Source organism: Ovis aries, chromosome 24 (assembly GCF_016772045.2).
Source record: "Ovis aries strain OAR_USU_Benz2616 breed Rambouillet chromosome 24, ARS-UI_Ramb_v3.0, whole genome shotgun sequence".
NCBI lineage: Eukaryota > Metazoa > Chordata > Mammalia > Artiodactyla > Bovidae > Ovis > Ovis aries.
This window is the reverse complement of record NC_056077.1, coordinates 19,298,345-19,325,716: the sequence shown is the minus strand read 5'-3', so window position 1 is coordinate 19,325,716 and position 27,372 is coordinate 19,298,345. Positions and strand designations below refer to the sequence as shown.

At 39.8% G+C, this 27,372-nt stretch overlaps 1 protein-coding gene across 5 annotated transcripts in view; it reads left to right on the top strand.

The window, feature by feature from the left end:
• Window positions 1-27,372, top strand: part of DNAH3 (dynein axonemal heavy chain 3) — a 232,424-nt gene that overhangs the window by 126,370 nt on the left and 78,682 nt on the right. For all 5 annotated transcript variants that reach the window (XM_042240494.2, XM_015104112.4, XM_060405790.1 and 2 more), the window contains 3 exons: window positions 1,300-1,405; window positions 5,009-5,138; window positions 14,908-15,153. In XM_042240494.2, coding sequence (XP_042096428.1) covers window positions 1,300-1,405; window positions 5,009-5,138; window positions 14,908-15,153 — 482 coding nt within the window. The remainder of the gene's footprint in view (window positions 1-1,299; window positions 1,406-5,008; window positions 5,139-14,907; window positions 15,154-27,372) is intronic.

Sequence of the window (27,372 nt, the reverse complement as noted above, 5' to 3'; positions counted from 1 at the left end):
CACGCTCCACAGCAAGAGGGGCCCCTGCAATGAGAAGATTGTGCACCGCAACTCGAGAGTAACCCCTCACTCACCACAACTAAAGAAAAGCCTTCACAGCAACGAAGACCTAACCCAACCAAAATTAAATAATAACTAGATATTTTTTAAAATGCAAGAAAAGTAAGCCTGTAATATCACATGCAGCATAGTATCCCCTTTTAAATTATTAAAACCAACTGAACAACTAAATATGTGTATGTATATAAAACCATAAGAAGGTAAGAAATCAAAAGATCAGTGAATGTGAGAGTCAAGATTCTGTGTAATCTTAGGTGGGGAAAGCCAGGGGGATAGGATAAGGGAGACTTTATAATTAGATAAAGGTTATTCTCAAAACCGTAGTTCCTGCCTGGGTGTTGGGTTCATGGACACTGATTACATTATTGAAAACAATTAACTAAGAAAGGTCATGCATGGGCTAGTGATGAGAGTGCTGAGGATAATAATTAATTCAATCATGTACCTCCCAGTCTATAACAAATAAAATAATAAAATAAAAATAAGCTCACATTCCCAAAGGCAATGTAAGGGAGTAGAAAGAGCACATGGCAAGTTAGACCAGCCTGAGGTCCCACCTTGAATACACCACTTGCTAGCTGTGTGACCTCTTCCAAGTCAATTAGCCTCTCTGAACTACTGTCTCCTCATGTCTAACATGTAAACCATAAAAAGGAATGTTTAGAAATGAAGGCCATTAAGACTTAGCATAGTGGCTGACACAGAGTAGGTGCTGAATAAATGGTAGCCAGTGTTAGTAACAAAGAGGAGTGTGCCTAGATATAACAGAATGGGGAAACACTTGCTAAATACACTGTTACATGTCAGTACATGGTAATGGGCTAACATTATGAAAACTATAATAGCAGTTTTCATTGATTAAGAGTGTTCCATATGCTAGACATAGTGCCAAATTCTTTATTGGCCTTTCATTTAACCATTATAATAATCTTACAAGCTACTTATTTTTTATATTCCTCAATTTATAGACAAGGACTCAAATTCAGAGATAGAAAAGAAATTTTTCCGAGGTCACTCAATTAGGATCTGGGGCTGAGATTTGAATACAGGTCTCTGATTCTCAAGACCCCACTCTTATCACTGGTCTCTACCCTTTCCTGGCAAAATCTGTGCATCTTTCCTTTGGCTTGGAGTTGGTGAAGGTCTGTGCTCCAACCCAAGCTCCAGCCTATTTACCTCACCCCTACATGCTTGGGAGCCCAGTGTTAACCAGGATGGGCCTCTGTTTGTGCTTTCCAGGTGTGGGATGATCTACATGGAACCCCATCAGCTAGGCTGGAAGCCCCTGAAGGATTCATACATGGATACCCTGCCGTCCAGTCTCACTGAGGAGCATAAGGAATTGGTGAGACCCTCTGGTCCCTTTCCTTTCTGTCCTTCCCTGTCTCCCGACTCCTCATCTCCAAAGGCCTTCTAGGATCGTTTTCACATTCATAATTACGGAAGGCAAGGAGGGGCAGGAAATTCCCTGATTGTCCCCAGTTACATTGCTTCCTGGCTTCTTGCCATTATTATTTTATTTTATTTTGCATGTGGAGCTGGAATTGTGTAGTCAATTTCTGCTTTCTCTTCCATCTCCTCCATTACTTTTTGACTCCTCAGTGGAGAATTCTGGTGCTTGAGAAATGTTCTGTATGATTACTGGGATGTCACCCCTTGACCCTTTGCCCACCAGCAGAAATGCCTTTGGAAGTTGCTCTAGAGGTGTACCAGATTATGAAGATCTGTGTTCTTTTTCCTGCCACTTCCCATCCCTGTAACCTAGACTCTATACCTCCTAAATCTAGGGAGCTAAAACCAGTGAGAAATTCTCTTAGTGCAGCTAGTAAGAGTGTCCCTTTTCTTCTTCCCTCCCTAAAAGATGTGTGAATGTTCAGGTTAGATTAGAACACATGCAGATGATGGAAGTAGGAAGGGAGCATGAGTGCTTATGGTACTTCTTGCCTTTTGCTGCATTAACAGGGTTCCCTAGTAAAGTTTCCCACAGAAGAAGCCAAGAAGGATTTGAGTTAGACTCTCTTCTCACTGTAGAAATGCTCTGGGGATCTGCATAGAATAGCCCTTTTCCTATCGCATGTGTATACATGTACTATATACATGTCTGTATATACATGTATGTACTATATACATGTACTATATACATATATAATGTACACATTTTATATATATATATATATATATATAATGTTTATTTACAGACACATGTCCAGATGCATAGTCAGAAGCCAGTCTACACATGCACAGGAAGCCTTCACAGACTTCCCAGTGCCCTGAGTAGTCTAACTTCTTACCAGGACTTCTGAGATTGTGATTCCACCCAGCCTGCCCCTTCAGCCTCATCGCCTACACTCCTCTCAGACTCAGCTTATTACCTTCCAGCCCTAGGGTCTTGTTTCCATTCCTAGAAAACCCCAGATTTTACCTTCTCAAGGCTTTTGCACTTTTTATTCCTCTTTCTGGAAATCTTGCCCCATTTAGTCTCATAAGGGTTGATTCACCTTTGTCACCCAGGTCTTAGCATAAAGCCCCGATTCTCCAAGAAGTCTTCCCTGACCACCCTATTAAAACCTTCTTGTTTTATCCAATTGTAATACATTTATTTGTTTCCTGCTAGTACATTCCAGGATTTGTAAATACTTAAGTCATTTCCTTGCTTGTTTAATTATTTATTGTCTCCCCTGCCCCTGAAACTGTAAACCATGAGAACAGAGACCTTGTCTATCTTGTTCATCATTTATCTTTAGCACCTATCACACTGTATTTAATAGATGCACAATAAATATTTGCTGACTGAGTATCACATATCCAGGTACTCATACATAGTCATTGTTGTTGTTTAGTCACTTAATTGTATCCAACTCTTTGCAACCCCATGGACTGTAGCACACCAGACTTCCCTGTCCTTTACTATATCCCAGAGTTTGCTCAAACTCATGTCCATTAACTTGATAATGCCATCCAATCATCTCATCCCATGTCATCTCCTTCTCCTCTTGCCCTCAATCCTTCCCAGCATCAGGGTCTTTTCTAATGAGTCCGCTCCTCATATCAGGTGGCCAAAGTATTGCAGCTTCACCTTTAGCATCAGTCCTTCCAATGAATATTCAGGGGATTTCCTTTAGGATTAACTGGTTTGATCTCCTTGCTGTCCTAGGGACTCTCAAGAGTCTTCTCCAACACCACAGTTCTAAAGCATCAATTCTTCGGCACTCAGTGTTTACAGTCCAACTCTCACATCTGCACATGACTGCTGGAAAAACCAGAGCTTTGACTTTATTGACCTTTGTCAGCAAAATACTGTCTCTGCTTTTTAATACACTGTCTAGATTTGTCATAGCTTTCCTCCCAAGGAGCAGGCATCTTTTAATTTCATGGTCGCAGTCACCATCTGCAGTGATTTTGGAGCCCAAGAAAATAAAGTCTGTCATTGTTTCCTCATCTATTTGCCATGAAGTGATGAGACCAGATGCCATGATCTTGGTTTTTTGAATGTTGAGGTTTTTTTAATTTATTTTTTTATCGAAGGATAATTATTTTACAGAATTTTGTTGTTTTCTGTCAAACCTCAACCCGAATCAGCCATAGGTATACATATACCCCCTCTCTTTTGAACTACTCTCCCATCGAATGTTGAGTTTTAAGGCAGCTTTTTCACTCTTCTCTTTCACCTTCATCATGAGGCTCTTTAGTTTCTCCTCACTTTCTACCAGTAAGATGGTGTCATCTCCATATCTAAGATTGATAATATTTCTCCCGACAATCTTGATTCCAGCTTATGATTCATCCAGCCCAGCATTTCCCATGATCTACTCTGCAGATGTTAAATAAGCAGAGTGACAATATACAGCCTTAATATACTCCTTTGCCAATTTTAAACCAGTCCGTTATTTCATGTCCGGTTCTAACTGTTGCTTCTTGACCTGCACACAGGTTTCTCAGGAGACAGGTAAGGTGGTCTGGTAGTCCTGTCTCTTTAAGAATTTTCCAGTTTGTTGTGATCCACACAGTCAAAGGCTTTAACATAGTCAATGAAGCAGAAGTAAATATTTTTCAGGAATTCTCTTGCTTTTTCTATGATCCAGCAAACGCTGGCAATCGATCTCTGGTTCCTCTGGCTTTTCTAAATCCAGCTTGTATATCTGAAGTTTCTTGGTTCATGTACTGCTGAAGCCTAGCTTGAAGGATTTTGAGCATTACTTCCTAGCATATGAGATGAGTGCAACTGTGCCATAGTTTGGACATTTTCTTTAGCATTGCCCTTCTTTGGGATTATACATATAAAAGCATCTATACATTTATATATGCACACATATCCACATATAATCACCTATGAGTGTATTTAATGATGACATGCCTAATTGCAAAAAAAAATAACAAGGTAATTTTCAGTAAGAGTCACAAAGTTTAAGAAAAAACACTAAAGTAAGAAGAGAAAATCAAGTAATTTCTTCTGAAGAGTAAGTGGGTAGGAAGCAGAGCCAAGAGATAAGAATCATCATACCCACCAGGAAGTATGTACATACATACGTATATGTGGGGAATTACTGAAAATAAGCCTGGGCCTCTCAGTGTCCACTTCCTACAGGAGTCCTGCCTTATAAATGCCAGTCAGTCATTTCGAAACCAGTTGTTTAGAATTCCTAACATTTTTATATAGAAAAGTCAGATATAGTGGCTTCTGGAACCTAAAACTGTTTCATGTATCCTATAGCTGACCCATAGTGGCTCCAAGCTTTTCTTGCATATTCAGCTCAGTAGAATGGGAGGAATGGGCATAGTCAGTGGACTGTACATTAAATAGGAGCTAGAGGCACAGGTCTTGTTGCCTATGGATTTTCTTCACTATACCTAGACTCAAAAGTCATCATTAGTCTTATCTTCAGCTTCCTTGAGGTGTACCAAGTTCTTAAACACACTTGTTAATGTCAGATTTTACTTTTACTCTTAGGTCAATGACATGTTCATGTGGCTTGTCCAGCCCTGCCTTGAATTTACTCGCCTTCAGTGTAAATTTGTGGTCCAAACATCTCCCATCCACCTTGCCTTCTCAATGATGAGACTGTACTCCTCTCTTCTTGGTAAGTACTTCCCTACAATTCTTAACCCAAACAAGGGTATGCCTTGGCTATTTTTATGCTCCCACCCCTGCTAGTCCCCCCATAAGTTACAATGAGACTAGCATTTTGGTCAAGAACAAACAAGTCTTTTGAGTGTACATAGTAGAGTTTGCTGGAAAGAGTCCATATATTTTGGCTTAATCTTTCATTGACTTCCTGGGTATTCTTGTGCAAATTGGCCCATATTTCCTCAGGCTTAGATTCTTCCAGACAATAGGAATAATAATTCCTGTTCCTCTTTACCTATCAGGGACATCCTGGAGGAAAATGAATTTAGATGGCATGTGTAAATGTGTGTCAGAAAAAAAGACTCTGAAAAGAGTAAAATAGGAAGTGTTTCCCATGTTAAAAAAATACATATTACAAAAAATCTGAATTCACAAAGAACATGCATCCACTATAAGAAAACTGATCACTTTGGTCTCCAAAACTATGGAACTACTCCAGGACATGGAGAACCACTGGTTTAAATGAATCATTGTTTTAAATGTCCTGGAGAAGTTCTCTATAGCTGTCTCCCACAAACCAAATTTCACAGAATTCCACTGGAAGTGACAGAATATATGTTAATTTGGAGAACTTTTCAGTTCAGTTCATTCACTTAGTTGTGTCTGACTCCTTGTGACCCCATGGACTGCAGCACGCAAGGCCTCCCTGTCCATCACCAACTCTGAGCGTTTACTCAAACTCATGTCCATTGAGTTGGTAATGCCATCCAACCATCTCACTCTCTATCGACCCCTTCTCCACATGTCTTAGCGTCCACATATAAGTGATATCATACGGTATTATCCTTCTCTGTCAAGTTATTTCCCTTTAGCATAATGCCTTCCCAGTCCATCCATGATGCTGCAAATTGCAGAATTTAGTTCTTGTTTATGGTTGTATATTATTCCAATATGTATGTATACCACATCTTCATCCATTCATCTTTTGATGAACACTTAGGTTGCTTTGAGAACCCCATGAACAGTATGAAAAGGCAAAATAATAGGATACTGAATCAGGAACTCCCCAGGTCAGTAGGTGCCCAATATGCTACTGGAGATCAGTGGAGAAATAACTCCAGAAAGAAAGAAGGGATGGAGCCAAAGCAAAAACAATACCCAGCTGTGGATGGGACTGGTGATAGAAGCAAGGTCCGATGCTGTAAAGAGCAATATTGCATACGAACCTGGAATGTCAGGTCCATGAATCAAGGCAAATTGGAAGTGGTCAAACAAGAGATGGCAAGAGTGAACATTGACATTTTAGAAATCAGCAAACTAAAATGGACTGGAATGGGTGAATTTAACTCAGATGACCATTATATCTACTACTGTGGGCAGGAATCCCTCAGAAGTAATGGAGTAGCCATCATGGTCAACAAAAGAGTCCAAAATGCAGTACTTCGATGCAATCTCAAAAACAATAGAATGATCTCTGTTCGTCTCCAAGGCAAACCATTCAATATCACTGTAATCCAAGCCTATGCCCTAGCCAGTAATGCTGAACAAGCTGATTTTGAATGGTTCTATGAAGACCTACAAGACCTTTTAGAACTAACACCCAAAAAGAGATGTTCCTTTCATTATATGGGACTGGAATGCAAAAGTAGGAAGTCAAGAAACACCTGGAGTAACAGGCAAATTTGACCTTGGAATGCAGAATGAAGCAGGGCAAAGACTAATAGAGTTTTGTTAAGAAAATGCACTGGTCATAGCGAACACGCTCTTCCAACAACACAAGAGAAGACTCTTCACATGGACATCACCAGATGATCAACGCTGAAATCAGATTGATTATATTCTTTGCAGCCAAAGATGGAGAAGCTCTATACAGTCAACAAAAACAAGACCGGGAGCTGACTGTGGCTCAGATCATGAAAACTTTATTGCCAAATTCAGACTTAAATTGAAGAAAGTAGGGAAAACCACTAGACCGTTTAGGTATGACCTAAATCAAATCCCTTATGATTATACAGTGGAAGTGAGAAATAGATTTAAGGGCCTAGATCTGATAGATAGAGTGCCTGATGAACTATGGAATGAGGTTCGTGACATTGTACAGGAGACAGGGATCAAGACCATCCCCATGGAAAAGAAATGCAAAAAAGCAAAATGGCTCTCTGGGGAGGCCTTACAAATAGCTGTGAAAAGAAGAGAAGCAAAAAGCAAAGGAGAAAAGGAAAGATACAAGCATCTGAATGCAGAGTTCCAAAGAAGAGCAAGAAGAGATAAGAAAGCCTTCTTTAGCAATTAATGCAAAGAAATAGAGGAAAACAACAGAATGGGAAAGACTAGAGATCTCTTCAAGAAAATTAGAGATACCAAGGGAACATTTCATGCAAAGATGGGCTCGATAAAGGACAGAAATGGTATAGACCTAACAGAAGCAGAAGATATCAAGAAGAGGTGTCAAGAATACACAGAAGAACTGTACAAAAAAGATCTCCATGACCCGGATAATCATGATGGCGTGATCACTCATCTAGAGCCAGACATCCTGGAATGTGAAGTCAAGTGGGCCTTAGAAAGCATCACTATGAACAAAGCTAGTGGAGATGATGGAATTCCAGTGGAGCTATTTCAAATCCTGAAAGATGATGCTGTGAAAGTGCTGCACTCAATATACCAGCAAATTTGGAAAACTCAGCAGTGGCCATAGGACTGGAAAAGGTCAGTTTTCATTCCAATCCCAAAGAAAGGCAATGCCAAAGAATGCTCAAACTACCTAACAATTGCGCTCATCTCATACACTAGTAAAGTAATGCTCAAAATTCTCCAAGACAGGCTTCAACAATATGTGAACCATGAACTTCCAGATGTTCCAGCTGGTTTTAGGAAAGGCAGAGGAACCAGAGATCAAATTGCCAACATCTGCTGGATCATGGAAAAAGCAAGAGAGTCTATTTCTGCTTTGTTGGCTATGCCAAAGCCTTTGACTGTGTGGATCACAATAAACTGTGGAAAATTCTGAGAGAGACGGGAATACCAGACCACCTGACCTGCCTCTTGAGAAATCTGTATGCAGGTCAGGAAGCAACATTTAGGACTGGACATGAAACAACAGACTGGTTCCAAATAGGAAGAGGAGTATGTCAAGGCTGTATATTGTCACCCTGCTTATTTAACTTATACGCAGAGTACATCATGAGAAATGCTGGACTGGAAGAAGCACAAGCTGGAATCAAGATTGCCGGGAGAAATATCAATAACCTCAGATATGCAGATGACACCACTCTTATGGCAGAAAGTGAAGAGGAACTCAAAAGCTTCTTGATGAAAGTGAAAGAGGAGAGTGAAAAACTTGGCTTAAAGCTCAACATTCAGAAAATGAAGATCATGGCATCCGGTCCCATCACTTCATGGGAAATAGATGGGGAAACAATGGAAACAGTGTCAGACTTTATTTTTCTGTGCTCCAAAATCACTGCAGATGGTGACTGCAGCTATGAAATTAAAAGACGCTTACTCCTTGGAAGAAAAGTTATGACCAACCTAGATAGCATATTCAAAAGCAGAGACATTACTTTGCCAACAAAGGTCCGTCTAGTCAAGGCTATGGTTTTTCCAGTGGTCATGTATGGATGTGAGAGTTGGACTGTGAAGAAGGCTGAGTGCCGAAGAATTGATGCTTTTGAAGTGTGGTGTTGGAGAAGACTCTTGAGAGTCCCTTGGACTGCAAGTCCATTCTGAAGGAGATCAGCCCTGGGATTTCTTTGGAGGGAATGATGCTAAAGCTGAAACTCCAGTACTCTGGCCACCTCATGCAAAGAGTTGACTCATTGGAAAAGACTCTGATGCTGGGTGGGATTGGGGGCAGGAGGAGAAGGGACGACAGAGGATGAGATGGCTGGATGGCATCACGGACTCGATAGAGGTAAGTTTGAGTCAACTCCGGGAGTTGGTGATGGACAGGGAGGCCTGGCGTGCTGCAGTTCATGGCGTTGCAAGGAGTCGGACACGACTGAGTGACTGAACTGAACTGAACTAACTAGGTGGCTTTTGCTTCCCTGGTGGCTCAGAGGTTAAAGCATCTGCCTGGGATGCGGGAGACCCGGGTTTGATCCCTGGGTCAGGAAGATCCCCTGGAGAAGGAAATGGCAACCCACTCCAGTACTTTTGCCTGGAGAATCCCGTGGAGGGAGGAGCCCGGTAGGCTACAGTCCATGCGGTTGCAAAGAGTTGGACATGACTGAGCAACTTCGCTTTCACTTTTCACTTTCACTTTCGGTTGCTTTTATATCTAGGCTATTATGAATAATGCTGCTATGAACATTGGGTGCATGTATCCTTTTGAATTAGTGTTTTTGTTTTTTTTCAGTGTATATCTAGGAGTGGAACTACTGAGTCATCAGTCAGTTCCACTGTACAATCGTGTCTGATTCTTTGCAACCACATAGACTGCAGCCTGTCAGGCTTCCGTGTCCATCACCAATTCCCAGCTTGCTCAAACTCATGTCCATCAAGTTGGTGATGCCATCCAACCATCTCATCCTCTGTCATACCCTTCTCCTCCTGCCTTCAATCTTTCCCAGCATCAGGGTCTTTTCAAATGAGTCAGGTCTTTGCATCTGGTGGCCAAAGTATTGGAGTTTCAGCTTCAGTATCAGTCCTTCCAATGAATATTCAGGTCTCATTTCCTTTAGGATGGACTGGTTGGATCTCCTTGCAGTCCAAGGGACTCTCAAGAGTCTTCTCCAACACCACAGTTCAAAAGCATCAATTCTTCAATGCTCAGCTTTCTTTATAGTCCAACTTTCATATCTAGACATGACTGCTGGAAATGCAATAGCTTTGACTAGATGGACCTTTGTTGACAAACTAATGTCTCTGTTTTTTAATATGCTGTCTAGCTTTGCCATAACTTTTCTTCCAAGGAGTAAGTGTCTTATAATTTTATGGGTACAGTCACCATCTGCAGTGATTTTGGCACCCCCCCCCCCCCCCCCGCAAAAATGTCTCTCACTGTTTCCTCTGTTTCTCCATCTATTTCCCATGAAGTGATGGGACCAGATGCCATGATGTTAGTTTTCTGAATGTTGAGTTTTAAGCCAACTTTTTCACCCTCCTCTTTCACTTTCATCAAGAGGCTCTTTAAGTTCTTCTTCACTTTCTGCCATAAGGGTGGTATCATCTGCATATCTGAGATTATTGATATTTCTCCTGGCAATCTTGATTCCAGCTTGAGCTTCCTCTTGATGAAAGTGAAAAAGTAGAGTGAAAACTAACATCATGGCATCCACTCCCATCACTTCATAGCAAATAGATCAGGAAACAGTGGAAACAGTGGCTGACTTTATTTTTCTGGGCTCCAAAATCACTGCAGATAGTGACTGCAGACATGAAAGTAAAAGACACTACTCCTTGGAAGGAAAGTTATGACCAACCTAGACAGCATATTAAAAAGTTCTTTTTAATATTACTTTGCCAACCAAGGTCCATCCAGTCAAAGAGATGGTTTTTCCAATAGTCATGTATAGATGTGAAAGTTGGACTGTAAAGAAAGCTGAGCGCCAAAGAATTGATGCTTTTGAACTGTGGTGTTGGAGAAGATTCTTGAGAGTCCCTTGGACTGCAAGGAGATCCAACCAGTCCATCCTAAAGGAGATCAGTCCTGGGTGTTCATTGGAAGGACTGATGTTGAAGCTGAAACTCCAGTAGTTTGGCCACCTGATACAAAGAGCTGACTCATTTGAAAAGACCCTGATGCTGGGAAAGATTGAGGGGAAGAGGAGAAGGGGATGACAGAGGATGAGATGGTTGGATGGTATCACTGACTCAATGAACATGAGTTTAGGTAAACTCTGGGAGTTGGTAATGGACAGGGAGGCCTGGCATGCTGTGGTCATGGAGTCACAGATTCAGACATGACTGAGCAACTGAACTGAACTATACACCAATGGAATGGCATAGAATGTCTAGATATAAATTCATGCATGTAATGTCAAATGATTTTCCACAAGCATGCTAAGACCATTCAATGCAGAAAGGACATTCTTTTTTCTTTTTCCTCTTTTTGTTTGTTTTTGCCTGCACCACATGTCATGCAGGACCTTTTAGCTCCTCCACCAGGGATCTAATCCATGCCCTCTGCAGTGAAAGTACTGATTCTTAACCACTGGACTGCCAGGAAGGTCCCTAGGACAGTCTTTTCAACAAGTGATGCCAGGAAACCTGGATATCCACTTAGAAATAAAGGAAGTTGGACCTTTACTTAATGCTATGTACAAAAATTAACTCAAAACAAATGGAAGACCTAAACATAAGAACTGTGTGTGTTCAGTCACTTCAGTCATATCTCTTTTCAACCCAATGGACTGTAGCCTCCAGGTTTCCCTGTCAGTGGGATTCTCCAGGCAAAAATACTGGAGTGGATTGCCATGCCCTCCTTGAGCAGATCTTCCTAAACTAGGGGATGAACCCAGGGTCTCCTGTGGTTTCTGTATCACAGATGGATTCTTTTTTTTTTTAGTATAAATTTATTTATTTTAATTGGAGGTTAATTACTTTACAATATTGTATTGGTTTTGCCATATATCAACATGAATCCGCCACAGGTATACACGTGTTCCCCATCCTGAACGCCCCTCCCACCTCCCTCTCCGTACCATCCCTCTGGGTCATCTCAGTGCACCAGCCCCAAGCATCCAGTATCATGCATCAAACCTGGACTGGCGATTCGTTTCTTATATGATATTATACATGTTTCAGTGCCATTCTCCCAAATCATCCCATCCTTTCCCTTTCCCACAGAGTCCAAAAGACTGTTCTATACATCTGTGTCTCTTTTGCTGTCTTACATAGAAGGTTATTGTTACCATCTTTCTAAATTCCATATATATGCATTAGTATACTGTATTGGTGTTTTTCTTTCTGGCTTACTTCACTCTGTATAATAGGCTCCAGTTTCATCCACTTCATTAGAACTGATTCAAATATATTCTTTTTAATAGCTATGTAATACTCCATTGTGTATATGTACCACAGCTTTCTTATCCATTTATCTGCTGATGGACATCTAGGTTGCTTCCATGTCTTGGCTATTATAAACAGTGCTGCAATGAATGTTGGGGTACATGTGTCTCTCTCAGTTCTGGTTTCCTCAGTGTGTATGCCCAGCAATGGGATTGCTGGGTCATAAGGCAGTTCTATTTCCAGTTTTTTAAGAAATCTCCACACTCTTCTCCATAGTGGCTGTACTAGTCTGCATTCTCACCAACAGTGTAAGAGGGTTCCCTTTTCTCCACACCCTTTCCAGCATTTATTGCTTGTAGACTTTTGGATAGCAGCCATTCTGACTGGCGTGAAATGGTACCTCATTGTGGTTTTGATTCGCATTTCTCTAATAATGAGTGATGTTGAGCATCTTTTCATGTGTTTGTTAGCCATCTGTATGCAATCCCTATCAAGCTACCAATGGTATTATTCACAGAGCTAGAACAAATAATTTTATAATTTGGATGGAAATACAAAAAACCTTGAATAGCTAAAGCAATCTTGAGAAAGAAGAATGGAACTGGAGGAATCAACCTGCCTGACATCAGGCTCTACTACAAAGCCACAGTCATCCAGACAGTATGGTACTGGCACAAAGACAGAAATATAGATCAATGGAACAAAATAGAAAGCCCAGAGATAAATCCACGCACCTATGGACACCTTATCTTTGACAAAGGAGGCAAGAATATACAATGGATTAAAGACAATCTCTTTAACAAGTGGTGCTGGGAAAACTGGTCAACCACTTGTAAAAGAATGAAACTAGAACACTTTCTAACACCATACACAAAAATAAACTCAGAATGGATTAAAGATCTAAACGTAAGACCAGAAACTATAAAACTCCTAGAGGAGAACATAGGCAAAACACTCTCCAACATACATCACAGCAGGGTCCCCTATGACCAACCTCCCAGAATATTGGAAACAAAAGCAAAAATAAACAAATGGAACCTAATTAAACTGAAAAGCTTCTGCACAACAAAGGAAACTATAAGCAAGGTGAAAAGACAGCCTTCAGAATGGGAGAAAATAATAGCAAATGAAGCAACTGACAAACAACTAAACTCAAAAATATACAAGCAACTCCTACAGCTCAATTCCAGGAAAATAAACGATCCAATCAAAAAATGGGCCAAAGAACTAAATAGACATTTCTCCAAAGAAGACATACAGATGGCTAACAAACACAGATGGATTCGTTACCACTGAGTCACCGGGGAAGCCCTAAACCTTTAAAAATTATAGAAGAAAGTCTAAGGTAGAGAGCTATTTGGAAATTATTTCTTGGATATGACACCAAAGGCATAGCAACAAAAGAGAAAAAAGACAAATAGAGTCCATGAAAATTGAAAACTACTGTTTTCAAAAAATTCTATCAACAAGAGTAAAAAGACAACTCACAAGTGGCAGAAAATCTTTATAAATCATATAAATGATAAAGGATGAATATCAAAAGACTCTGTTAACAGACTAAAAAGATGACTCACAAATGGGGGGAAATCTTTACCAATCATATATATAATAAGAGATGAATATCCAGAATATATAGAGAATTCCTAAAATTTAACCACACAAAAACAAACTGACTAAATAATAGTCAAAGGTCTTAAATAGACATTTCTCCAAAGATGCACAAATGGTTTATAAGCACATGGAAAGATGCTCAACATCACTAATTATTAGGAAAATGCAAATCAAAACCACAGTGAGATACCATCTCATACCTATTAGGTTGGATGCTATCCAAACAACAACAGTACTAACAATATTAACAATCAAAAAGAACAAGTGTTGATGAGGATGTCAAGAAACTGGAACCCTTGTGCACCATTGATGAAATGTTAAATGGTACAGTTGCTATGGAAAATGGTTTCTCAGTTCCTCAAAATTAAAAGTAGATTTACCATATGACTTAGCACTTCCACTCTGGGTATATATGTAAAGAAATTGAAAGTAGGGACATAGAAAGATATTTTATTTACAGCAATATTATTTTTGAACATAGAGCCTGTGTTCATAGCAGCATTATTCATAGTCACCAAAGATGAAAGCAACCCAAGTGTCCACCAATCAATGAATGGATAAATAAAATGTAATACATGCATACAGTGAAATATTATTCACCTTAAAAATGAAGGAAATTATGGAGAGTTCCCTGGTGGTCTAGTGGTTAGGATTCAGTGCTTTCACTGCCCTGCCAGGGTTCAATTCCTGGACAAAAAACTGAGGTCCTTCAAGCCACATGGCACAGTCAAAATAAACATTCTGATAACATGCTGCAAAACAAATGGAGCTTGAGAACACTGTACTCAGAGAAATAAGCTAGTCAGAAAACGACAATATTATTTCACCTCTAAGACATATCCAGATTAGTGAAATTTATAAAGATAGAAAGTAGAATGCTATTTGTCATGTTGTGGGGAAGAAGGTAATGAATTAATGTTTAATGGGTATAGAGTTTCAGTTTTGCAGGATGAAAATAGTCCCAGATGTGAATACTGGTGATGGTTGCACAAAAACATGGATGAATTTAATACCACTGAACTTTAAAATGGTTAGGATTGTAATCTGTATGTTATGCATATCTTACTACAATAAAAAATTTTATTTTAATATATGTAGAAAAAGGATCGGGCCACTCATTCAATAACAGTCCCCTCCCCAGGCCCTTCAAGGATAGAAATACCCAATTCATATCTATTGCACTCTGCACTTTTTTCTGAGATTCTTATTCTTGCTTTTAGATGAAATCAGGGCAATAGAAGAGGAGGAAAGTGAATTATTTGAAGGCCTGACAAGCCAACAGATCTTCCTCTGGCTACAAGGTCTGTTCCTTTTTGCCTTGGTATGGACGGTGGCTGGCACCATCAACGCAGACAGCAGAAAGAAATTTGATCTGTTTTTCCGCAACCTGATCATGGGTATGGATAATAATCACCCAAGACCCAAAAGCGTCAAACTCACCAAAAACAACATCTTTCCAGAAAGAGGTAACTTGGTACCTGTTTGTTTTGTCTCCCTATAGTGGTTTGGAGCATATGTTCCAAACCCAGTCAAAATGTGAGATCCATGTAAGGCCTTTACAAAAGCCAGGAAAGATTTTATAGGTTGCCTAAGGAGGTATACTTCTTCAGAGCTGGCCCATGTATGTAGAGATGGGTGACCCTGAAGTCAGGTCTTATGAGTTAATTTAACTACTAATTTTTAAATTAGAAAAAGTCAATATGACTTTTTAAAATTATCTATAATCTCAGCAGTATAATAGGCCCCAGGGAACAACATGAGAAATACAACCATGTCTTTTTTTTTTTTACTCCCTTCTAGTCCTATTCTCTGTATTTACACATGTCATATCATGGTGATTATGGCTTTAACATTTTTCATTATAATCTAATATTTTTCATTATAATCTAACATTGAAATGTTTATGGTTTTGCTACATACATTATCTTCAAAATGATCACTTTAATCACGTATTAATGTTCTATGTGTTCAGTTCAGTTCAGTTCAGTCGCTCAGTTGTGTCCAAATCTTTGCGACTCCATGAACCACAGCATGCTAGGCCTCCCTGTCCATCACCAACTCCCAGAGTTTACCCAAACTCATGTCCATTGAGTCGGTGATACCATCCAACCATCTCATCCTCTGTTGCCCCTTCTCCTCCTGCCCTCAATCTTTCCCAGCATCAGGGTCTTTTCATATGAGTCAGCTCTTCACATCAGGTGGCCAAAGTATTGGAGTTTCAGCTTCAACATCAGTCCTTCCAATGAACACCCAGGACTGATCTCCTTTAGGATGGACTGGTTAGATCTCCTTGCAGTCCAAGGGACTCTCAAGAGTCTTGTCCAACACCACAGTTCAAAAGCATCAATTCTTCGGTGCTCAGCTTTCTTTATAGTCCAACTCTCACATCCATACATAACTGCTGGGGAAGCCATAGCCTTGACTAGACAGACCTTTGTTGACAAAGTAATATCTCTGCTTTTAATTTATTTTTTTAATATAAATTTGTTTAATTGGAGGCTAATTACAATAGTGTATTGGTTTTGCCATACATCAACATGAATCCGCCATGGGTGTACACGTGTTCCCCATCCTGAACGCCCCTCCCACCTCCCTCTCTGTACCATCCCTCTGGGTCATCTCAGTGCACCAGCCCCAAGCATCCTGTATCCTGCATCTAATCTGGACTGGCGATTCATTTCATATATGGTATTATACATGTTTCAATGCCATTCTCCCAAATCATCCCACCCTTGCCCTCTCCCACAGAGTCCAAAATACTGTTTATAGCTCTGTGTCTCTTTTGCTGTCTTGCATACAGGGTTATTGTTACCATCTTTCTAAATTCCATATATATGCGTTAGTATACTATATTGGTGTTTTTCTTTCTGGCTTACTTCACTCTATATAATAGGCTCCAGTTTCATCCACCTCATTAGAACTGATTCAAATGTATTCTTTTTAATGGCTGAGTAATACTCCATTGTGTATATGTACCACAGTTTTCTTATCTATTCATCTGCTGATGGGCATCTAGGTTGCTTCCATGTCCTGGCTATTATAAACAGTGCTGCAATGAACATTGGGGTACACGTGTCTCTTTCAATTCTGGTTTCCTCAGTGTATTTGCCCAGCAGTGGGATTGCTGGGTCATAAGGCAGTTCTATTTCCAGTTTTTTAAGGAATCTCCACACTGTTCTCCATAGTGGCTGTACTAGTTTGCATTCCCACCCACAGTGTAAGAGGGTTCCCTTTTCTCCACACCCTTTCCAGCATTTATTGCTTGTAGACTTTTGGATAGCAGCCATTCTGACTGGCATGAAATGGTACCTCATTGTGGTTTTAATTAGCATTTCTCTGATAATCTCTGCTTTTTAATATGCTTTCTAGGTTGGTCATAACTTTCCTTCCAAGGAGTAAGCGTCTTTTAATTTCATGGCTGCAATCACCATCTGCAGTGATTTTGGAGCCCCCCAAAATAAAGTCAGCCGCTGTTTCCACTGTTTCCCCATCTATTTGCCTTATATCAAGGCTCTATATTGTCATCCTGCTTATTTAACTTATATGCAGAGTACATCATGAGAAACACTGGGCTGGATGAAGCACAAGCTGGAATCAAGATGGCCAGGAGAAATATCAATAACCTCAGATATGCAGATGATACCACCCTTATGGCAGAAAGTGAAGAAGAACTAAACAGCCTCTTGATGAAAGTGAAAGAGGAGATGAAAAAGTTGGCTTAAAGCTCAAAATTCAGAAAACTAAGATCATGGCATCTGGTCCCATCACTTCATGGCAATAGATGGGGAAACAGTGGAAACAGTGGCTGACTTTATTTTTTTGATGAATCATGCCACAGTTTTATAAATTTTATTTATCTTTTCCTAGAACCAGCTTTTAGTTTCACTGATCTTTTCTATTGTTTTTTAGTCTTGATTTTATTTATTTCTCCTCTGATCTTTATTATTTTTTTTCTTTCTACTAACTTTGGGTGTTATTTGTTGTTCTTTTTTCTGTTTCATATAGGTGTAATATTAGGTTGCTTATTTGAAACTTTTCTTGTTTGCTGAGGTAGTAAGCTTATAATGCTATAAATTTTCCTCTTAGAACTGTTTTGCTGTTTCCCATAGGCTTTGGATTGTCGTGTTTTCACTTTCATTTGATTCTCGGTATTTTTGCTTGTTCTCTTTGATTTATTCAGTGACCAATTGCTTGTTTAGCCTCCACTTATTTGTGTCTTTTGCAGTATTTTTTCCTTATGGTTGACTTCTAGTCTCATAGCTCGTTGTTGAAAAAGATACTTGATATGATTTCAATTTTCTTAAATTTACTGAGGCTCTTTTGTGGCCCCGCATGTGATCTGTCCTGGAGAATGTTCCATGTGCACTTGAAATAATGTATATCATGCTACTTTTGGCCAGAGTGCTCTGTGAATGTCAATTAAGCCTGTGTGATCAAAAGTGTCATTAAAGACAAGCATTTCCTAATGTATTTTCTCTCCAGATAATCTGCCCTATGATATAAGTGGGGTGTTAAAATTCCCTATTATTATTGTGTTACTAGTTATTCCTTTTATGTCTCATGTATTTTTCCTTATATATATAGGTGCTCCTATGTTTGGTGCATAGATATTTACAGCTATCTTCTTGGATTGATCCCTTGATCATTATGTAGGGTCTTTCTTTGTTTCTTGTAACCATCTTTATTTTAAAGTCTGTTTCATCTGATATAAGTGTTACTACTTTGGCTGTCTTTCTATATACATGGAATACACTTTTGAATTCACTCACTTTCAGTTTGCGTGTGTCTCTAGGTCTGCAGTCAATCTCTTGTATCCTCAGCCATTCTGTCTTTTGGTTGGAGCATTTAATCCATTTACATTTAAGGTAATTATTGAGATGTATATTCTCGTTCATTGTTTTGGAGTTGTTCCTGTGATCCTTTTTTTCTTTCTTTTTTTGTTCTCTTAAGATTTGATAACTATCTTTAGTGTTACAGTTGAATTCCTTTTACTTTGTGTGTGTGTGTATATATTATAGATGTTTGGTATATGCAACCATGAAGTTATATGGCAGTCTTGTGTTTGTGTGTGTGTCTGTGTATAAGTTGCTGAGCTCTTCATTTCAAGTACATTTTAAAAATACTGCATTTGTACTCTCCTCCCCTCACTATTACTAGTTTTGTTACCATATTTTACATGTAATTGTATTCTGTGTCTCTTAAATGCTTATTGTGGATATAGATTTTACTACTTCTTTTCTTTAAATTTATTTTTAATTGACAGTTAATTGCTTTAGTATTGCATTGATTTCTACCAAGCATCAAAATGAATCAGCCATAAGTTTACCCGTGTGCCTTCCCACTTGAACATCCCGCCCACCTCTGTCCCCATCCCACACTTCTAGGTTGTTAATGAGCCCTGTTTGAGTTCCCTGAGTCATGTATAGCAAATTCCCATTGGCTATCTAGAATGTGGTCCACTGGAGAAGGGAATGGCAAACCACTTCAGTATTCTTGCCTTGAGAACCCCATGAACAGTATGAAAAGGCAAAATGATAGGATACTGAAAGAGGAACTCCCCAGGTTGGTAGGTGCCCAATTGGCTATTGGAGATCAGTGGAGAAACAACTCCAGAAAGAAAGAAGGGATGGAGCCAAAGCAAAAAACAATACCCAGCTGTGGATGGGACTGGTGATAGAAGCAAGGTCCAATGCTGTAAAGAGCAATATTGCATACGAACCTGGAATGTCAGGTCCATGAATCAAGGAAAATTGGAAGTGGTCAAACAGGAAATGGCAAGAGTGAATGTCGACATTCTAGGAATCAGCGAACTAAAATGGACTGGAATGGGTGAATTTAACTCAGATGACCATTATGTCTACTACTGCAGGCAGGAATCCCTTAGAAGAAATGGAGTAGCCATCATGGTCAACAAAAGAGTCCAAAATGCAGTATTTGGATGCAATCTCAAAAACAACAGAATGATCTCTGTTCGTCTCCAAGGCAAGCCATTCAGTATCACAGTAATCCAAGTCTATGCCCCAACCAGTAATGCTGAGGAAGCTGAAGTTGAACAGTTCTATGAAGACCTACAAGACCTTTTAGAACTAACACCCAAAAAAGATATCCTTTACATTATAGGGGACTGGAATGCAAAAGTAGGAAGTCAAGAAACACCTGGAGTAACAGGCAAATTTGGCCTTGGAGTACGGAATGAAGCAGGGCAAAGACTAATAGAGTTTTGCCAAGAGAACACACTGGTCATAGCAAACACACTCTTCCAAAAACACAAAAGAAGACTGTACACATGGACATCACCAGATGGCCAACACCGAAATCAGATTGATTATATTCTTTGCAGCCAAAGATGGAGAAGCTCTATACAGTCAGCAAAAACAAGACTGGGAGCTGACTGTGGCTCAGATCATGAACTCCTTATTGCCAAATTCAGGCTTAAATTGAAGAAAGTAGGGGAAACCGCTAGACCATGTAGGTATGACCTAAATCAAATCCTCTATGATTATACAGTGGAAGTGAGAAACAGATTTAAGGGCCAAGATCTGATAGATAGAGTGCCTGATGAAATATGGACAGAGGTTCGTGACATTGTAAGGGAGACAGGGATCAAGACCATCCCCATGGAAAAGAAATGCAAAAAAGCAAAATGGCTGTCTCAGGAGGCCTTACAAATAGCTGTGAAAAGAAGAGAAGCAGAAAAGCAAAGGAGAAAAGGAAAGACATGAGCATCTGAATGCAGAGTTCCAAAGAATAGCAAGAAGAGAGAAGAAAGCCTTCTTTAGCGATCAATGCAAAGAAATAGAAAAAACAACAGACTGGGAAAGACTAGAGATCACTTCAAGAAAATTAGAGATACCAAGGGAACATTTCATGCGATGATGGGCTTGATAAAAGACAGAAATGGTATGGACCTAACAGAAGCAGAAGATATTAAGAAGAGGTGGCAAGAATACACAGAAGAACTGTACAAAAAAGATCTTCATGACAAAGATAATCACGATGGTATGATCACTCACCTAGAGCCAGACATCCTGGAATGTGAAGTCAAGTGGGCCTTAGAAAGCACCACTATGAACAAAGCTAGTGGAGGTGATGGAATTCCAGTGGAGCTATTTCAAATCCTAAAAGATGATGCTGTGAAAGTGCTGCACTCAATATACCAGCAAATTTGGAAAACTCAGCAGTGGCCACAGGACTGGAAAAGGTCAGTTTTCATTCCAATCCCAAAGAAAGGCAATGCCAAAGAATGCTCAAACTACCTAACAATTGCGCTCATCTCACACACTAGTAAAGTAATGCTCAAAATTCTCCAAGCCAGGCTTCAGCAATACGTGAACCGTGAACTCCCTGATGTTCCAGCTGGTTTTAGAAAAGGCAGAGGAACCAGAGATCAAATTGCCAACATCTGCTGGATCATGGAAAAGCAAGAGAGTTCCAGAAAAACATCTATTTCTGCTTTGTTGGCTACGCCAAAGCCTTTGACTATGTGGATCACAATAAACTGGAAAATTCTGAAAGAGATGAGAATACCAGACCACTTGACCTGCCTCTTGAGAAACCTATATGCAGGTCAGGAAGCAACAGTTAGAACTGGACATGGAACAACAGACTGGTTCCAAATAGGAAAAGGAGTACGTCAAGGCTGTATATTGTCACCCTGCTTATTTAACTTATACGCAGAGTACATCATGAGAAATGCTGGGCTGGAAGAAGCACAAGCTGGAATCAAGACTGCTGGGAGAAATATCAATAACCTCAGATATGCAGATGACACCACCCTTATGGCAGAAAGTGACTGCTGCTACTGCTAAGTCACTTCAGTCGTGTCCAACTCTGTGTGACCCCATAGATGGCAGCCCACCAGGCTCCCCTGTCCCTGGGATTCTCCAAGCAAGAACACTGGAGTGGGCTGCCATTTCCTTCTCCAATGTATGAAAGTGAAAAGTGAAATTGAAGTCGCTCAGTCGTGTCCGACTCTTGGCAACCCCATGGACTGCAGCCTACCTGGCTCCTCCATCCATGGGATTTTCCAGGCAAGAGTACTGGATTTGGGTGCCATTGCCTTCTCCAGGCAGAAAGTGAAGAGGAACTCAAAAGCCTCTTGATGAAAGTGAAAGTGGAGAGTGAAAAAGTTGGCTTAAAGCTCAACATTCAGAAAAACAAAGATCATGGCATCCAGTCCCATCACTTCATGGGAGATAGATGGGGAAACAGTGGAAACAGTGTCAGATTTAATATTTTTGGGCTCCAAAATCATTGCAGATGGTGATTGCAGCCATGATATTAAAAGACACTTACTCCTTGGAAGAAAAGTTATGACCAACCTAGATAGCATATTCGAAAGCCGAGACATTACTTTGCCAACAAAGGTCTGTCTTGTCAAGGCTATGGTTTTTCCTGTGGTCATGTATGGATGTGAGAGTTGGACTGTGAAGAAGGATGAGCGCCAAAGAATTGATGGTTTTGAACCGTGGTGTTGGAGAAGACTCTTGAGAGTCCCTTGGTCTGCCAGGAGATCCAACCAATCCATTCTGAAGGAGATCAGCCCTGGGATTTCTTTGGAAGGAATGATGCTAAAGCTGAAACTCCAGTACTTTGGACATCTCATGCGAAGAGTTGACTCATTGGAAAAGACTCTGATGCTGGGAGGGATTGGGGGCAGGAGGAGAAGGGATGACAGATGATGAGATGGCTGGATGGCATTACTGACTCGATGGACATGAGTCTGAGTGAACTTCAGGAGTTGGTGATGGACAGGGAGGCCTGGCGTGCTGCGATTCATTGGCTTGCAAAGAGTCGGACACGACTGAGCGACTGAACTGAACTGAATGAGACTGGATGCCGTGATCTTAGTTTTTTAATACTTAGTTTTAAGCTGGCTCTTTCACTATCCTTCTCTTTAGTTCTTCTTCACTTTCAGCCATTCAAGTGGTATCATCCGCATGTCTGAGGTTGTTGATGTTTGTCCCAGCTATCTTGACTCCAGCTTGTAACTCATCCAGGCCAGCATTCCTCATGATGTGCTCAGTGTTTAGGTTAAACAAGCAGGGTGGCAGCAGACAGCCCTGTCATACTCCTTTCTCAATCTTGAACCAATCAGTTGTTACATACAGGGTTCTAACTGTTGCTTCTTGACCTGCATACAGGTTTCTCAGGAGACAGTTGAAATGGTCTGGTATTCCTGTCTCTTTAAGAGCTGTGAAAAGCTCTTAAAGAGATGGGACACATCCACAACAGAGCATCATTTACACTTAGGCCCAGCCACTTCATTCTTTCTGGTGCTATTAGTTCTCCTCCACTCTTCCCCAGTAGCATATTGGACACCTTCAGACCCAGGGGACTCATCTTTCGGTGTCATATCTTCTTGTTCTTTTATACAGTTCATAAGGTTCTCACAGCAAGTATAGTGGGGTGGTTTGCCATTCCCTCCTCCAGTGGATCACATTTTGTCAGAACTCTCCACTATGACCCATCTGTCTTGGGTGGCCTTACATGGCATGGCTCATAGCTTCACTGAGTTGTGCAAGCCCCTTCACCGTGACAAGGCAGTGATCCATGGAGGGGAAAATACAGTATATGCATACAATTAAATATTATTCAACAATAAAAAGAAATTAAGTAATAATGCATGCTACAACATGCATGAATCTTAAAAACATTCTGGTGAATAAAAGAAGCCAATCACATAAAAGTATCTATTGGATGATTTCATTAATATGAAAAATCCAAAAGAGCAAGTCCATAGAAACAAAAAGTGTATTAGTGGTTGCCTTGGGGGCAAGCAGGCTGGTGAGAGATGGGAAGAGGATTTGAAAAGTGACAGCTAAGAGGTATGAGGTTTCTTTTTGGTGTAATGAAATGTTCTAAAATTGATTATGGTAATAACTGTACAACTCAGTGAATATTAATATATTCATACATACATGTATATTTAGTAAACCATTGAATTATACAATTTAAATGGGTGAATTATAGCATATGTTAATTATATCTTAATCTATCATTTTAAAGTTTGTAAATGAAGTGTTAAAACCACAGAATCCAAGAAAAAGAGGAATTGAAAACCAAAGAAACAAATAGAGAACTAAACAGTATTAGTAATGATCTGATAAATTAGGACCAGCAAGAGATAAAACATATAAACCTAGACATCTAACAAATGGCTTAGAGGAAAGGTTTGAGACAACTACACTTGCTATTGAAGACAGTCTAAGAATATGATTGATATGGAGACCTTACAGTGTTAATTCCTTGAGTAGGTACCCCAATAAATAATGTAGACAGTATATACCAAGAAACAAATGTAGAAATTTTTCCTAAAATGAAGAAGTATTTCTGTAAGTTTTAAGAGTATTCTGTGTTCTAAGAAAAACTGATACAGAATAATTGATTTTAAAAATCTGATTAAATTATTGGACTTCCAGGATAAAAGTGATTCCATCAGGCATCCAGATAGGGAAAAAAAAAAAAAGCAGTGAAAGTGGAAATATCTGATGGGCCTCAAACTTCTACACAGCAAGCTTGACTGAAAGAAACACTGAAACAATGTTCTGCAAAACTCTAAGGGAAAGAAAATGTGACATTAGAATACTACTCTCAGCCAAGTCACTTTTCAAATACAAAGTGGCAGACATTCTCAAACATGCAAGATCTGAGAGAACTGAGCCTTCTTAAGTCCCTTCTTGGAAATAAAAAATTAAATCAGCCAACTAATCAATCAAGATAAAGAACTGAAGTAGTCTTGTGTTAAAAGACCCAAGTGTGACTGTTGAACCTATTAAAATAGAGATCTAAGACCTTAAGGTATGGAAGAATTATAGTTGCAAACAAAAGGTCAGTGTTATAATCCCTGAAAAAGTAAGACACTTGCTCCTTGGAAGGAAAGCTATGACAACCTACCCAGTGTATTAAAAAGCAGAAACATCACTTTGCCAGCAAAGGTCCATATTGTCAAAGCTGTGGTTTTTCCAGTAGTCATGTACAGATGTGAATTGGACCATAAAGAAAGTTGAATGCCAAAGAATTGATGTTTTTGAATTGTGGTGCTTGAGAAGACTCTTGAGAGTCCCTTGGACTGCAAGATCAAACCAGTCAATCCTAAAGGAAATCAACCTTGAATAATTCATTGGAAGGACTTATGCTGAAAGTATTGAAGCTGAAGCTCCAATATTTTGGCCACCTGATGTGAATAGCTGGTTCATTGGAAAAAGATCTTGATGCTGGGAAAGATTGAAGGCAAAAGGAGAAGGGAGTTGCAGAGGATGAGATGGTTAGATAGAATCACTGACTCAGTAAACATGAGTCTGAGCAAACTCTGGGAGACAGTAATGGACAGAGGAGCATGGCATATTGCATTCCATGGGGTTATGACTTAGTGACTGAGCAACAACAGTATCATCAAGAACAACAAAGAGAACCAAAGGAGAGGAAATGGAAGAATGAGAGTTTATCATATCATAGTCCATAAAGGAATCAATAAAATTGATCTAACATTGAGTCATATGTATTTTCAAATGAAATGTGATACCAGGATTTACTTCAAAATATTCCAGTCTAAGAAAGAAGGAAGAAAGAAAAGGGAGGAAGTGAGAAGGGAAGGAAAATGAATATGATGGTTGTTGATGTTGTAGAAATGCACAAAACAGTTGTAAAATGTTGAAGATTATGAAAGCTAGATAATGGGTACATGGCAGTTTATTATACTATCCTCCTTTTTTTGTTGTCAGCTACATACTGGCACTTACCAGCTACCTCTATGAGGATTAAATCACATGCTGCTGTTTCTGCTGATTTTAAACACCCCTGAAAGGAATTCAGGGTGGAGAACAGAAATGAGGTACTCTGTGCTCTGGGAAAAACTAGCAGAATGGGTCTTCAGACAGATATTTTCAGGAGCCAACTTTATGAGCCCAATTCTTGTATTTCCTCATATCTAGAAAAACACTAAAATCCTTCATAGTGATGACTGCTCCTCGTGACTAGCAGAGATACATTCTGCAAAAAATAAAGTGCTTGATTGCATGTACTCCCCCTTCACCAAAATCACATATATACTGACCTTATCCCCAACCTCTTTGGAGCAATTTCTAAGGGCTATATGAAATGCTGTTTCCCAGTCTATAGTCCTCATTTTGCCCCAAATATAATTTAACTTGCAATTCTCATATTGTGTATTTTTTCAAGTCAGCATTGTGTTTTTAAAATTTTTTTCACAATGAAAAGTTAAAATATAATAGCAAAGTTGGATTAAATTACTTTTTAAATTATAATGACTTTAAGCCCTAATGGCTGAAATTTTTTGTTGTTGTTGTTAAGAAGCATCTCCTGCTAAGGGGGTAGATATTAAAAGTTTTCATCACAAGAAAAAAAATTTTTTTTTAGATTGGAGTGTTTCAGCCCTCTAACTCAAGACTTTCTCTCTCTCTCTCTCTCTCTCTCACACACACACACACACACACACACACACACATACACACAGCCTACAGCCACCAGTGCTGTCCTCTTTGGGTCAATTATAGATGAGTCCTGTGCCTGAAGAAGCAAGTCACTTGTGCCTGCTGCTGGGCTGGCTAGGCAATGGAACTTGCAAGCCTCTCATGCCCAGTACTCCTGTGAATCACACAGCCCAACACTTGTCTCACTGAATCCTGGGTATTTCCTCCATGTCCTCTTCAGGATTTTCTCACATTAAAAAAAAAATAATTATATATATATATATATATATATATATATATATATATATATATCAGCAGGCTTTGCAACCAGTGCCTCATATACTCCTCATAGCATTCTCTAGATGAGGAAATTGCAGCTCAGAAAGGGTGTCACTCATCCAGGGCCCCACAGTGAGTCAGTGAGGAATGGTTGGATGAGAAGCCAGGTCCTTCCCTGACACTCTTCTTATTCCCACTTCTCATCTTGAAGTGCAACAAAGAAAAAGACTTCCAACAATTACAGAGGCAGAGCTTCATTGGGGAAAAGGACCATAGGAACTCTGTGTTATTTTTGTGAGGGAAGTAGGGAGTGATTTTGGATGAGTATTGTGATTGTATTTGGAAGAATGGGTGGAATGAGAAAGTGATTCAGAATCACCGCTGTGTATTGACCAGAGGCCAGAGACCAGGGGCCTCGATGCTGCCCACCTGTCCTCCCACACCAAGAGGATCTGGAGGGCAGCAGTTCAGTTGTTCTTACCTTACACAATAGATACTGAGAGCCTACAGTGTACTTGCTTCATGTCTGCTCAGGCATTTGTTCAATAAGCACCTACTTTGTAGTTTTTACTAAGCACCTACTATGTACTTCCCTGGTAGCTCAGATGGTAAAAAATTTGCCTGCAATGCAGGAGACCTGGATTCAATACCTGGGTTGGGAAGATCCCCTGGATAAGGAATTGATTACCCACTCCAGTATTCTTGCCTAGAGAATTCCATGGACAGAAGAGCTTGGTGGGCTATAGTTGATGGAGTCGAAAGAGCTGGACATGACTGAGTGACTAACAGATAGTTCTAGGCACTGTGCTAGTTGTTGGGGATACAACAGTGAACAAAAAAGATATAATCCCCTTGCTCTCACAGAGCTCACATTCTAGTTGAGGAAGACAGGCAATAAATAAGTAGGCTCATAGAATAAGATAATTGGAGATATACTAAGTGCAAGGATGGAAAAACACTGGCATGTTGATGAAG